This window comes from Thamnophis elegans, chromosome 3, assembly GCF_009769535.1.
Source record: "Thamnophis elegans isolate rThaEle1 chromosome 3, rThaEle1.pri, whole genome shotgun sequence".
NCBI classification, from domain to species: Eukaryota; Metazoa; Chordata; class Lepidosauria; order Squamata; family Colubridae; genus Thamnophis; species Thamnophis elegans.
In genome coordinates, this window is record NC_045543.1 from 38,337,017 (window position 1) to 38,350,576 (window position 13,560).

At 36.5% G+C, this 13,560-nt stretch overlaps 1 protein-coding gene across 4 annotated transcripts; it reads left to right on the forward strand.

The window, feature by feature from the left end:
- The first annotated feature begins 65 nt into the window (after nucleotides 1–65).
- On the forward strand, nucleotides 66–10,836 carry GTF2E1 (general transcription factor IIE subunit 1). Of its 4 annotated transcripts, none has more exons than XM_032214511.1 (5): nucleotides 66–148; nucleotides 990–1,524; nucleotides 2,658–2,859; nucleotides 4,888–5,129; nucleotides 7,855–10,836. In XM_032214511.1, exons 2-5 carry the CDS (start codon nucleotides 1,077–1,079, stop codon nucleotides 8,283–8,285), a joined length of 1,323 nt encoding a protein of 440 aa, XP_032070402.1. In that variant the 5' UTR covers nucleotides 66–148; nucleotides 990–1,076; the 3' UTR covers nucleotides 8,286–10,836. The 4 variants fall into 4 exon arrangements, with proteins under 4 accessions (XP_032070402.1, XP_032070405.1, XP_032070404.1 ...); XM_032214514.1 differs by having other exon boundaries at nucleotides 7,858–10,836; XM_032214513.1 differs by having other exon boundaries at nucleotides 81–148; nucleotides 1,068–1,524.
- Nucleotides 10,837–13,560: the final 2,724 nt, after the last annotated feature.

Sequence of the window (13,560 nt, forward strand, 5' to 3'; positions counted from 1 at the left end):
CTCTTTTCATTCCAATTGGCCCCAAGAGCTGCGGGGGTGGGGAGGGCCACTTAATGAGATAGGAAGTAGAACATAGTGTGTCGCACGGCAGTGACGTTTCGCGACGGCCGGACTTTCATTTGCAGCCGCCTCGAAGCAAACTTGTGAGGTTAGCGGCAACGGGGAAATTTGTTCGGGAGCTTCGCGTGTCAGTAAGACTCGTTGGGCGAGACAGCCTCGATCTGTTTGTTTCCGAACGCGGAGGCGATTGGGGGTGAAAGGAAGCCGCCATCCCTCCTGTCTAGTTTCAGTGAGGGGTCGGGCTTCGGATTGAATCCTTCTCTATGTAACGCGGTCGTAGTAGCTCGTTTTCTGCAGGTTGAAATGTAGTATGCCAGGGAGAAGGGTTCCATTGTGTAGTTGGCCTTCATTCGGCCTTTTCTTTCTGTTGGCAGCATCGTGAGCCAAGTGCGTCTGCCACTGCACAAACATGGATTATTCTATTTCATTGTTCATAGACTAAATAAATTTACTAGTTGGTCATTCATCCACTCATCACACCCAAAGGAAAAGGTCTGACTTTTCCTTTGGAAAGAAGTATATAAGTGGTTGAAGCAAAATACTCCCACATCTTTCAATCTTTCAAAATATTTTTCTTCCTCCCATCTTGTTTGAAGAAAGATGCTTAGTGCCATGACTCAAGCTACCGGATGTGGGCTACAAAAGGCAATCTAGTGTCCACCAGGAAGTTTGCAGCTGACATTTGGTAGACAGAATAATAGTCCACATGTAATGCAATCTTTAATCTGTTGGTCTTATTAATGAAACATTGTGCCTTAGATGCCATATTAATTGATATAGTCTTCACATACTTGTAATTCTTGTACAGACTGGAAGATAGGAATACAATAGATTTTTTTTCCTGCATGTATAAGAACAGTGAAGAAGGCAAGATTAGAAATAATGTTATATATGCATTTCTAATTTTCTGTTATTTATTATGGTTATAGTTAATTATAGTGGACAGTGGATTTGATACTGCTAAGTGGAAGAAAACAAGAATTTGAATATAATATTTGTTTTGCAAGATAACAGCTATGACAGATCCAGACATTCTCACGGAGGTCCCAGCTTCTCTGAAACGCCTTGCTAAGTATGTAGTACGTGGTTTTTATGGCACTGAACATTCTTTGACTCTGGACATTCTAATTCGAAACACATGTGTAAAGGAGGAAGACATGTTGGAGCTTCTGAAGTTTGATCGGAAGCAACTGCGAGCAATTCTCAACACTCTTAAAGGTGACAAGTTTATCAAATGCAGAATGAGAGTGGAGACTGCTCCGGATGGGAAGACCACCAGGCACAATTTCTACTTTATTAATTATCGTCTACTGGTCAATGTGGTGAAGTATAAGTTGGATCATATGAGAAGAAGAATTGAGACAGATGAAAGAGACTCCACCAACCGAGCCTCTTTCAGGTGCCCTATTTGTTGCAGTACCTTCACAGATTTAGAGGCAAATCAATTGTTTGAACCTAATACAGGTAAGATACAAGAATTCCTCAAAGGGCCATCTTATCTGGTAGAGTTGATTTGGGGATAGAAAAAGTCTATATATTTGGTTGTTCCAAGCTATTTTTTTAAAGGGTTGCAGAAGTCAACAGTTGTTATGGCAATTGAGTTAGCAAGATATTAAGACTTAATAGGAATGAAAATAATGGAGGTGTATTTATAATATAAATATTGCAAAAATATTAAGAGAGAAATATTACAGAGTATGTAACCAAGACATGGTCACAATGTAAATGGTAGGCTTAGTAAATGTGAGCTGCACCAAAGAAAATGCATTTGGGAGAGAATACCTCATTAGGATAGTCTAGTTGCAATCTTGCCCAAAAATGTAAATGTATCATAAGAGAGAAGTTATTTATCAGAATTATTCAGTTGCAAAATTGGAAAGATTCAAAACAGATTATATTAAAAACTCAGGAAAACAAACAATTAGAATGCAAAAGGTATAAAAACTAAATGATGCAATCGGGGAACTATATAAAAATTAATTTTGGTTCATTTCAATGAAAATGCTTGTTTGGAACCTAAAGGACCTTATCCCTGGTGTTTTTAAAGTAGAGTAGCGCCAAATGGACCTTTGTAGAAATAATGTACCAGAGGGCAGAAAAAGTATGCTTCTATATATTTTTTTCTCTCCCATGTGTACACATTCATGATCTTGGAGGCCTTCTCCTTGGAGGGAGAAAACAATAGCCCTGCTGACTTAGACTAATTGTCTATTTTGTCCAATATTTTGTGGCACTTTGGCTAACAAACTGCTGACAGGAAGCTCAGGAGCCTAGCCAGGAGAGCAGTGGCAACTGCTATTGAAGGAAGGTTGTTTCTGATTCAGAAGATAAAACAGTTTTCAAGTCAGTTAGCCACTCTCTGACTGATTCTCCATGAATTTGTCCTGTCTTTTTTTAAAACCATAAATTGGTGGAGTCATCAGTTAAGTAAATTAACTACCACCTAAAAGGTAGGTAAAATACTTTGCCTTCTCTAAGTTTTAATTTTTCACTAAATAAATGATTTTTAAGTTTTACTCTGCACAATCCATCAAATAATTTAACAATTAATTAGCATTTTACATTTCCTAATTTTTACTGATTTATTTTCTGTATAGGGATATTTCGCTGCACATTTTGTGAGACTGAAGTGGAAGAAGATGAATCTGCAATGCCTAAAAAGGATGCAAGGACACTTGTAGCACGATTCAATGAACAAATAGAACCTATTTATGCATTGCTTCGTGAGACTGAGGATGTTAATTTAGCTTATGAATTACTTGAGCCTGAGCCTATGGAGATTCTTGCATTGAAGCAGAGGTGGGCCAGAGTATTAATTTGTCTGAATTTGGTAGTCAAGTGTTGACGGACTTCTCAAATTCTGTTTCTAAAAATATATATCATTGCATATGGACCTTTATGATTTAGCCCAGTGTCTACAGATGATGGTTGTATAATCCCAGTATGATACTAAACACATTTGCCAACACAAATATCTGATAAATTTTAATAAATTGGCTGTAATCATATGCACTCACAGAAAAAAAAACATATTTAACTGAGCTGGACTTCAAACTAATGCATGGAATATATAAACATTTCAACATTTGTTGTTTCTCTGTGGTTCATTTTATTGTAATTTCAATTTACACATTTTTTTCCTTTTCAGAATTGAAGACATTTTTTTCATTTCTCCAAATACATTTTATATAGGATAATAGAGTATTAAAGTACAATGAGATTGTTCTTTAATACAAATCTTAACATAGAGAAAAAGTTAATATCTTGTTAAATTAAAAGAGATTTGAGGGCTTTTTAAAAAGAGTTCTTAGTATCTTAAAGACTGAAACATTTTCATTGCATATCTGAAATCCTATCCATTTGTACCTGAGATGTGGTTCCACTAATTACAGCAATGCTTGCTTCCGAATGCATAGATTTGATTACTAAGCAATATTAAGTAGTAACACAACAGAGACATACTAATATAACATACAACTGTAAGAGCAGATTAACAGAGTGAATTACTGAGAGTTCATAGGCTCTTTGCTGAAAAATAATCTGTTAGGCTTTTTTAATAGGTATTCTGCAGTAAGCAGTTCAATCAATCAATATGTTATCAATGACAGCAAAATGTAAAAGAACAGCAACAGAGTGAAGCAAATAAATGCAATAATGTACTAACAACTAGCAAAATAAGTCACATAATATGTAGCATTTTACGATGTTAATACAGTTTTTACCTGATTGACAGTAAGCAGGGATTGGATATAGTAACCTACAGGCCCCTTTGAACTCAAATATTCTACTGTACTGATTCCATTTTATTTGGCACTGGCTATCCATTCTTCATTTTAGATTATCTGCAAATTTGATAAAATCCCATCTGCAGAAATAGGCAACTTGTTGCCTGTAGTACCACTCAGAATGCCTATTCCATTCTGTACCCTGTTCGACTAATACCTTTTAGATTATGTTAAGTAAAAAAATAAATGGCAAGCTGTCATGTTGCAGAGCTCTAGCGTTAACTGTGATTCTCACTTAACAACCACTTATTCAGCAATAGTTTGAACTTACAATGGTGCTGAACAAGTCCTTAGGAAGGTTGCAGCATCTCCACATGATTGGATATAGTAACCTACATGATTGCCATTTGCAACCTTCACTGCTGGTTTCAACAAGCAAAATCTGTGGAAAAGCCAACGGGGGTTACAAATGGTGACCACATGATAATTGTGCTTAGCAACGCTATGGAGTTTGTTTAGCAATGAAAACTAGGAGTGCTGGAACTGTGTTGCTAAGTAGTTTGGTCATATGATTTTACACTTTACAGACATGTCCCTTAGTGATGGAAATCCTGATTCCAGTTATCATCACTAAGTGAGGACTACCTTTCCAGGAGTACATAGGTGGCTCTCAGAGGCGTTTTTAGAAAAGAGACATTGGAGATAGCTTTAGTCATGTGTTTGTCTGGAGCTGTGTCTTTATTTGTACAATGCTCAGAATTCCTCTGAGGGAGATGTGATAAAAAAAAAGTAAGGTCAAAAAGGAATTTATGGACAAAAATGGTAAGACTGCAATATCCCCGAAGTTTATATTTCCATTGCTTCTAACATTCCTCTAGAACAGATGGCATTTCTGTAATCCAGCTGTAATAAGTGTGTAGTGCTTTTTAAATCCTTTAAAAATGAGTATTATTGATGATCTTGTTGAGAAGTCTTAATGACCTTTTACAATATTGGATAAGCTGTATGTATTAAACTTTAAATTGTACTGTTATAAGAATTTTATTAAGATAATGTACAATATTTCTCTAATTCAAACATATCTGTTTATGATTGTATACAGCAAAGAACGAGCTGTTAATGCATTGGGAAACAGTAATTTACCAAGTGGGCAGCACAGAGAAGCCTGGACAACAAAGGGTCCTTCTTATGGGGACATGTACACTCAGAATGTAATTATTAACATGGAAGATCAAGAAGATGCACATCAGCCAGCAAATGAAGGGAAGCTACCCAGAGAGAGACCAGTCTGGCTGCGGGAAAGCACAGTGAAGGGTGCTTATGATCCTAATGAGGTCACTGAAGGTAAGAAAGGTATAAGGAGAAAAACATTATGAAATCCGAAAGAATGTAAATAGAGAAGCATATACATTACTGTATTTTCCGGCTCATAAGACGACTTTTTAACCTCAAAAAATTATTTCAAAAATTGGGGATCGTCTTATACACCGGGTATAAGAAAGGCCATACTAAAAAAACAAAACAAAAGGAAAAGCAACGCCACCAAGCAAAAAGCCGCACTGCCACCAGTGCAGACGCCGGCCTTTCAATCGATAACCTTGGCGCTCCTCGCCTGGGCACATGGATGGATGAGTGCTGGGATGGCTTAGTAAGGTCTGGCTGGCGGTCTGGAGGAGGAAGGTGCTGAGCTCAAACTACAAAAGCCCGGCAGCGCGGAGGCCTTTAGCCGGCTCTTGGGCACCTGAAAGTAGGGGGTCGTCTTATACGCCCAGTCGCCTTTTATGGCGAAATATACAGTACAAGAAGTATTCAACTTATGGCAATTGGGATTGAAATTTCCATCACTAAGCAATGTGGTTATAAAGCATGACCACAGCATTTAGTGAGAATAATTCATGCAGTCCCGGTTGCCATAATTAACTGAATCCCACCGTCATTAGGGGAGGTAGCTTCCTGCTTGACTTCCTACAACCAAAGTCAGTGGGGAAACCAGCAGGAAATAGCAAGTCCCAGCAGAGGTGTGTGTCACATACTATAACAACTGGTTTGCCCAGAGTGAGAAAATGTGAGGGAGCGCGCGGCATCAAACACGACAATTATATAGGATGGGATAGTGCCAGTGTGGGTAGGTGGGCCCAGCCGCTGGTCAGAACTACTGGTTCACCTGAACTGGTCCGAACTGGCAGCAGCCCATCTCTGAGTCCCATGCTTGCAAGCAATTAAGTGGTTGCTGCTGGATGAGGGATAGAGCAAGAGGGTGTGAGGGAGTGTCAGGGATGGTGTGCAAGAGATGCTGCACAGATTGGGAAGGTGCACAAGGAAGGGAGTGCATAAGTGGCACTATGCTGGTCAGGGAGGGTACATAGGAAGTGCCATCTGTATCATGGAGGGGGAAAGACTGGGAAGAACACCTTCAACATCTAAGCCTAACAATGGATTGTATAGGAAAAAATTGGCTTAACCATAAACTCAGAAAAGTACTATCTAGGATATAGGAAACCTGATATTTGGGCTTCATGGTTGATAAGGAAGAGATAAAGCCAGAACGGAAAGGTAGAAATCCTGAAACAGGTGGAAGTCTCCAAACAAAGGTATTCACTCTTTCCTGGGTTTGGTGGGTTATTGCCAAAGGTTTACATTTATCCCTCATTTCTCTACTATAACTCAACCTCTAACAGACCTAATGAGAAAAACAGAACCCTCTGAAGTACAGTGATCTACAGAATGCCAGGAAGCATTGCAGAAAATAAAAGATGCTTTATGTAAGAAGACAGTACTAAAAGGACTGGATTTGTCCCAACCATACGTTGTACAAATAGATACATCTAACATAGGCTTAGTACTCCTTTACAACCATGAAGGAATGTATGGTTGTGATGACTCTTGGGTTTTGGAGCATATTGACTAAATATACTAAAAAGAATCCATGACACACTACGTGTAAATATTTTTTTTATTTTGCTGCAGTGCAAATTCTTGTGATGTGGTATTTGCTCCTATTACAATTTACAGCTTCTGTTTTCTCTCTTGCAATGTCAGGTTTTTTTAGTTTTATAGTGATTTTTTTCTGTTTGTGTAAATGAGACACTTGAATTTTTACAAATTTCCCCCCTAGTCACTACATTAGTCCTTTCTTCTGTTATTTAAAACAACTGATATCATAGTATGCAAGTCAATAAACAGACTTACATGGATAAAACATGCCTTTTTCTTAAGGAAAAGTTGTAATATTTTTAGAATTACTGTTTTTACCTTTTTAAAGTAACTTTGCAATAATAATTTCAGAAAAAATGTATATTGCAGCAGCCAGTCCTTAATTTTCTGATTCCTGTTGCATTCTGTTTGTCATTAACCAATATATAATTTGCTTATATACATTTATATTCACATAAACTCATGATTCCATTTGCTCATTACCATGTCAGTACTTAATAATTAGTAGAGCTTGAATTTATTGTATAATTAATATTTTTTCTATAACTCCTCTTCTGTTTTTGCTATCTTGTTATTTGTACTCAGTGCTTTGTAGTAAATTGCTACATATCCCCCTTTTAAATTTAAATTTAAATTTTAGGCATTTTTTAAATCCAATCCAATCTTTATTAAGGTCATAGTGCAGAATAAGAGTGTGAGATAATATCACCAAAAAGAAACATAACCAATTTCGTTGTATTTCTTTTGTACAATAATAAATACTATACTATAAGGGATCTAAAAAGTGAAACTCTAAAATGAATTATAAAAAGCTTGAACATGTAAAAGCTAGATAAATTAAAAATACATAGTTAAGGTTAGAATCTAAAAAGGGGCGGTAACATTAGATGCGTATAGGGAAGCATAAAAAGTTAGTTTTTGGACTTTGTCAAGGTATAAAACATCTTAATATGACTAATTAGATATACACTGAATCTACTTTACAATGCTGAGTCCCAACTATAAGCCATACATCATTATCCAATAAAATTGATTGCATAGTACCTAACAACATTTTCTGTTGCAGCAAAGTAAGTATCTGCATACCGTCATGTCCAAATGAATATAATTAAATTATTTAAATACTTTCTTGCAGGTGGTCAAGACATAAACGTGTTACATGAAGATGAAGAGGGACAGGCAGCACTAGATAATAATGAAGAGGTAATGCGTGCTCTGCTCATCCATGAAAAGAAAACCTCTTCTGTCTCTACGGCTGCTATGGGAGGGATTGCTCCTTTATCTGCCACAAATGCCAGTGATTCCGAGAGTGAGACCAGTGAATCTGATGAGGACTCCCTTCCTTGTGCAGCCACTGCTCCCACAACTCTCTATGGGCTGGCAGATGACAATGATGAGGATGAGTTTGAGGTAGTGACTGAAGACCCCATTGTTATGGTGGCAGGACATCCCTTTTCTTACAGCCAAGTAAACCAGCGGCCGGAGCTTGTGTCCCAGATGACTGTGGAAGAGAAAGAGCAATATATAGCTATGGGCCAGCGTATGTTTGAGGATATGTTTGATTAACAACTTCTGCCTGAATAGCAGTAATAGATGATCTTCAACTGGAAATTCTGAAAAAGCAAAAGAATTAGAACTCAACAGAGGAGTCAAAGATCAGAACGTAGGGAAGGAGCTACCACAAATGCAAGAAGGTGTGAGAAACCTGCGGTCAATCCAGATATATCTCCCTTATTTGCACATGTGCATATAGCGCTGTGTTTAGTCTACAGGTTTTCCATTACATTATACTTTTTTATTTTTATTTTGCCTGGAAAATATGAATGCTTTTTTGATGAGTTATTATTTTTCCTCAAAAAGAGGATTGTACTATAGAAGGCATTATCTTTAGTTTACTCTGAACATATTTGCTTGTATCATATAGTTGAAAGACCTTATTGCCTTGCAAGCATAGTGACTATATAGGCTCCTTATTTCCAATGGGTGGACAAGCTAAATGCTTGCCTGCCATATATCTTTGGTGAGGGTAGGGAGAAAGAGAACCTGTGGCCGAAGAGAGTATAAATACAATCACGTTAAATCAGTGAGTATTGGGGACTGTGGTGTACATTTTTTCTGCAGAAGGCATGCTGAAAATAGGAGTTATTGTAGAGGACAAACAAAAAAACTGAATCCAGCCACTGCAATCTTTTCAAATTTATCTGATTTTTAAAAAATGATATCCGTGTGTGACTCTTCTTTGCTAACTTAGTAGATTTTTTAAAAAAATCATTTAATAATTTCATCTGCACTGCAAAAATTTCCAAGGAGGTGACTTTGTTCAAATATAACTTGAATCTAATTTTCTTACCTTTTCCAGAAGTTGTGTTATACATCCTATTTTTGGATGGTTAGTTTGCTTGAATGAAACTTCACTTAGTTTCCAGAAAGAGTAGTCCCAATTACATGTTACATAATCTATGAGGAAAAGGTGAAAACAAAAAAGTTGCTTCTTAACAAACAAGAATGAGGAAAGCAGAAAGTTGCCTTTGATAAAACCTGGACTCTGTTCAGTAAAATATATGTGTCATGACTACGGTAGGAACGATCATCCAAGTAAATGGTGGGGAAAGCAATATATTGTTTTAATAGAAATCTAAACAGCTTTAGTACTTTAAAAAAATTATGCAGGCTTTAGATGCCAATACAGAGCATGACAGAGTCTATTTTAATATTTCAGTGGTACCTTCATTAACTCAATTTTGTGATATTTAACTTTCTAAAACATGTTTTTTTTAAACAATATCATTGTGCATTTTTTTGGAATAGTGGTAGACTACAGATAAAATAATTGTATTTTAAAGCACCAGCATTTCTTGCATATTCCATTTTTATATATCAGAATTGTACAAGTTAACAGGCTTGAGAATTGAAAAGTTAGTGACCATGTGTGTTGCTTTTTATAACTTTCAGATACTTCAATAATCAAATTTTGTTCTACTTTAAAATAGAAATAAAATAATGAGATGCTTCCATTAAGGACTATTGTTTTTAGATTGCAAACAAGCATTTTAAACAGTGTTTTATATTATTTTAATAATATTATTTGAAGAATTACTGAACTATATACAGCTGTTCCCACAAAATGCTTGTCTGTCTATCACAATGTCCTTGTCCTACTGTGTATTTGTATTTCATATTAAGGCTGTATAAATGATAGTTCAAAAGTAGGTCTTGCATTCAAATACCGTTGGGAATGCAGATCTTTTGGAGAATTTGACCGTCATATATTGTATTGACAGTTAAAGGCAGTCTTCCAACTTGGTTGGTCCCCTTTTCAAATGGAAGAAATAAATAATAATTCAAGGGAAAGGTTGCTCACCACTAAATGTCACTGCATCAGAATTAAATCATTATGTTACAGATAGTAACAAACCTGAAGTATAATTTATATATATATATATAGTATATTTAATAGTGATGCATGTAGACAAAAAGTATTCATATACATAAAAGCTTGCCTCTGGACATGGTGGATGTTGGAAGTTTTAAAGAAGAGAGAGGACAACCATTTGTCCAAAATAGTATAGGATCTCCTGCTTGAACAGGGGGTTGGACTGGAAGACCTCCAAGGTTCCTTCAACTCTGTTATTTTATATTCTCTATAAATGCAGCATTGTAGATTCAATTGCAAAAAAGACACATTGGATCATACAGCGATACTCACTTATCTTCTGTCTGCCTAGTATTTTTTCCCAGGATTGTGTGGCTTCCTATCACAGCTACAACATGATCTTAGAAGTTACATTTTGTTTTAGGGTGTTTCATGTGCATCCCACATGGCCTGAACAGTTTTTTTTTGGATTTTGAATTTGAAGCTTAGCTTCAAACCTTTATGGAACTTAAGAAATTCCTAATTTTATAGAAAAATGGAATATTGCAACAAGTGCTGACATAGTGACAGAGTGACTATAGTATATGCTATGGGCTGAGACTTTTCTCATGTTCTTTTGTACCTTTTCTTTGCCATGTCTTGGACCCTATTTAAAAACGTATTTCATATAAGACCCTATTTCTAGTTTTTTAAAAGTACCACTGTCTGCCTTTTAGAAAACAAAACTATTGTTTTAGTAATAAAAAGTTGTATATTATTAATAGAATCATAGAAGGGGCTACTGAGTCTCCAAGCTCAATACGATATCACAGGGGTCTCTTCCACTGGTATTTGTTGCAATCTTTTTTTCTTCCTCATCCCCAACTATAAGAACAAGACTAAAAAAGGGAATGCATCTTCCCTCCTTTTTTAACAAAAAGGATCGAGTGAAATAAGCACAAACTCTACAAATCCAACAACATACACTCATTTTGCAGAAACTGGTGCCATCTGAAGCATGTTACCTGACAATGTGGAGTGAAAATTCCTTAAAATAATTATTACAAAATATTTAACAGTGAAGAAAAACATAGATGAGTGTTGGACTCAGAGAAACAGGATTAGATTCAAAGATTAAATGTCAACAAAGCTAAGCTATTGAAAATTCAGCTTTGGACAAAATAGTAAAAAGAATCAAATCCTTAAGTTCATCCAACCCTCTTCCGCAATAGAGTCTAGAAGACAAGATGTATTGAATTTCCCTTAAAATCCTGGAATACTCCCATTCACCAATCTGGAGCTTCCTTCCTTTTCTTCTGAGTTACCATACATCATTTTTTAAGGATTTAATTTCTATAATTCCTGGCCATATTGGATAAACAGTCTACTTGGTTGTAGAAATGTTTATTCTGAGCTGATGCAGTGAAAATGATTTTAACGGACAGTTGAGATATTTTCCATACTTTTATTCTTTGGACCCAGACATTAAGCTGACTAGATCTGCTCAGCTCCTCCTTTCTGTTCTTATATTCACACATATATTGGGGGCTGTTCACCAAGTTCCTTATACCATTGTAGGGTGAGTTCCATATTGGAAAAGGCTGCCTTAAACAAAGACTGAAGTATAGTAACTTTCTCTATGCAGCATCAGAATAAAATGGTGAATTTCTCTGATGCTTGAGGACTCAGTTTCTAAAAGCAGGTGACCCTGTGTGGCATACAACAAAGCTAAAGCAATATCAAAAACCATTTAAAAGAAAAAAAAAAAACTTAAGAACAGAGCTAAAACAAGTAACAGATGAAGTGATATTAATCATAACGGGACACCTCATTAATTCATCTGCCCTTAGGGTTCCCAAGGCCTACTAACATCACCAAGTCTGGAGATGATGAGGCCACCTCAGGGGGGAAGAAGATTCAACCACATGGACCTCACAATAAAAAAAGGCCCACTGTGTAGGGCCCACCAAATGTAGTTCCTAGAAAGCAGAACCTGTAACCTAGCCCTCTTTGCAGATAAAATCACTGACGGTTCCTCAAATAACCCTATCCCATGCCTTGTGGGGCTTTAAAGGTCAACACCAGCACCTTAAAATGAACCTAGAAACACACTGGTAACCAATGCATCCTGTCAAACAAATGTAACATGTTCTATCAGAAAGACATAACTGCTTGCATTGTTGCATTTTGCACCAGCTGAAGTTGCTGAATAATCTTCAAGGGCAGCCCCATGTACAGCAAAGTTTACAAATTCTGCTAAGGCAAATCCAAAGAAGTCACATTACGAATTTATACAAGTGAATTCAGTCATTACCTTTTAATATAATTTACTCTTAACAGCTATTGCATGTTTGAAGGTTGCAAGAGGGAAAAATGGAATTGCTTACAGCGGATGGCATTGTTGGCTATTAATCATGTAAGTCAGATAAATTTGAGGCTGGCTAAGAGTAAAAAATAAGTGAACATTTTGTTTCAAAATATACTACATTAGGTTAACCATAGGTAGTTAAAACAGCACAAATTTATACACATTGTTTGGGGCAGGAAAGCAGGGACTTGAGAGTGCTGGCCACAAATTTGTTATAACTAGAACTAGAAAAAAAAAACACTTTTAAACATACAGTATTTACACTCAAGCTGTATTATATATTCTCACAAACAATATCACTTTGACTAATATCTTCATACACGGACACAATTATTGAGAAAAAAGATGAGAAAGAACAAACATTTGTGATAATATATCGCCAAAATGCTATTTTTACTATTTTAAGTATGATTACTTTTGCTACCTTAATTATTTGTGACTAAATATTTTGCCTGGTCTTTTTATTATATTCATTTTCAAGAGTGAGAATGTACATACAGGTGAAACTCGAAAAATTAGAATATCACGCAAAAGTTCATTTATTTCAGTAATGCAACTTAAAAGGTGAAACTAACATGAGATAAGACTCATTACATGCAAAGCAAGATAGTTCAAGCTGTGATTTGTCATAATTGTGATGATTATGGCGTATAGCTCATGAAACCCAAATCCACCATCTCAGAAAATTAGATTACATGCAATCAATAAAACAAGGATTATACATAGAACAATATGTACTCAGTACATGATTTGGGCCCCTTTTGCAGCAATTACTGCCTCAATGCGACATGGCATGGAAGCTATCAGCCTGTGGCACTGCTGAGGTGTTATGGAAGAACAGGATGCTTCAATAGCAGCCTTCAGCTCTTCTGCATTGTTCGGTCTCATGTCTCTCTTCTTTCTCTTGGCAATGCCCCGTAGATTCTCTAAGGCAGTGGTCCCCAACCTTTTTATCGCCGCGGACCAGTCAGCCTTTGATAATTTTACCGTGGCCCGCTGAGCGCGCGCAGGGGTGGAGGGGGGTTGTTTTAAATCCACCTTCCCAATTCAACACCTGAATCATATCCCACCTTCCATTTTGTATGTAGATTTTAAGGAATAAACAGCTGAATTAATCAAGG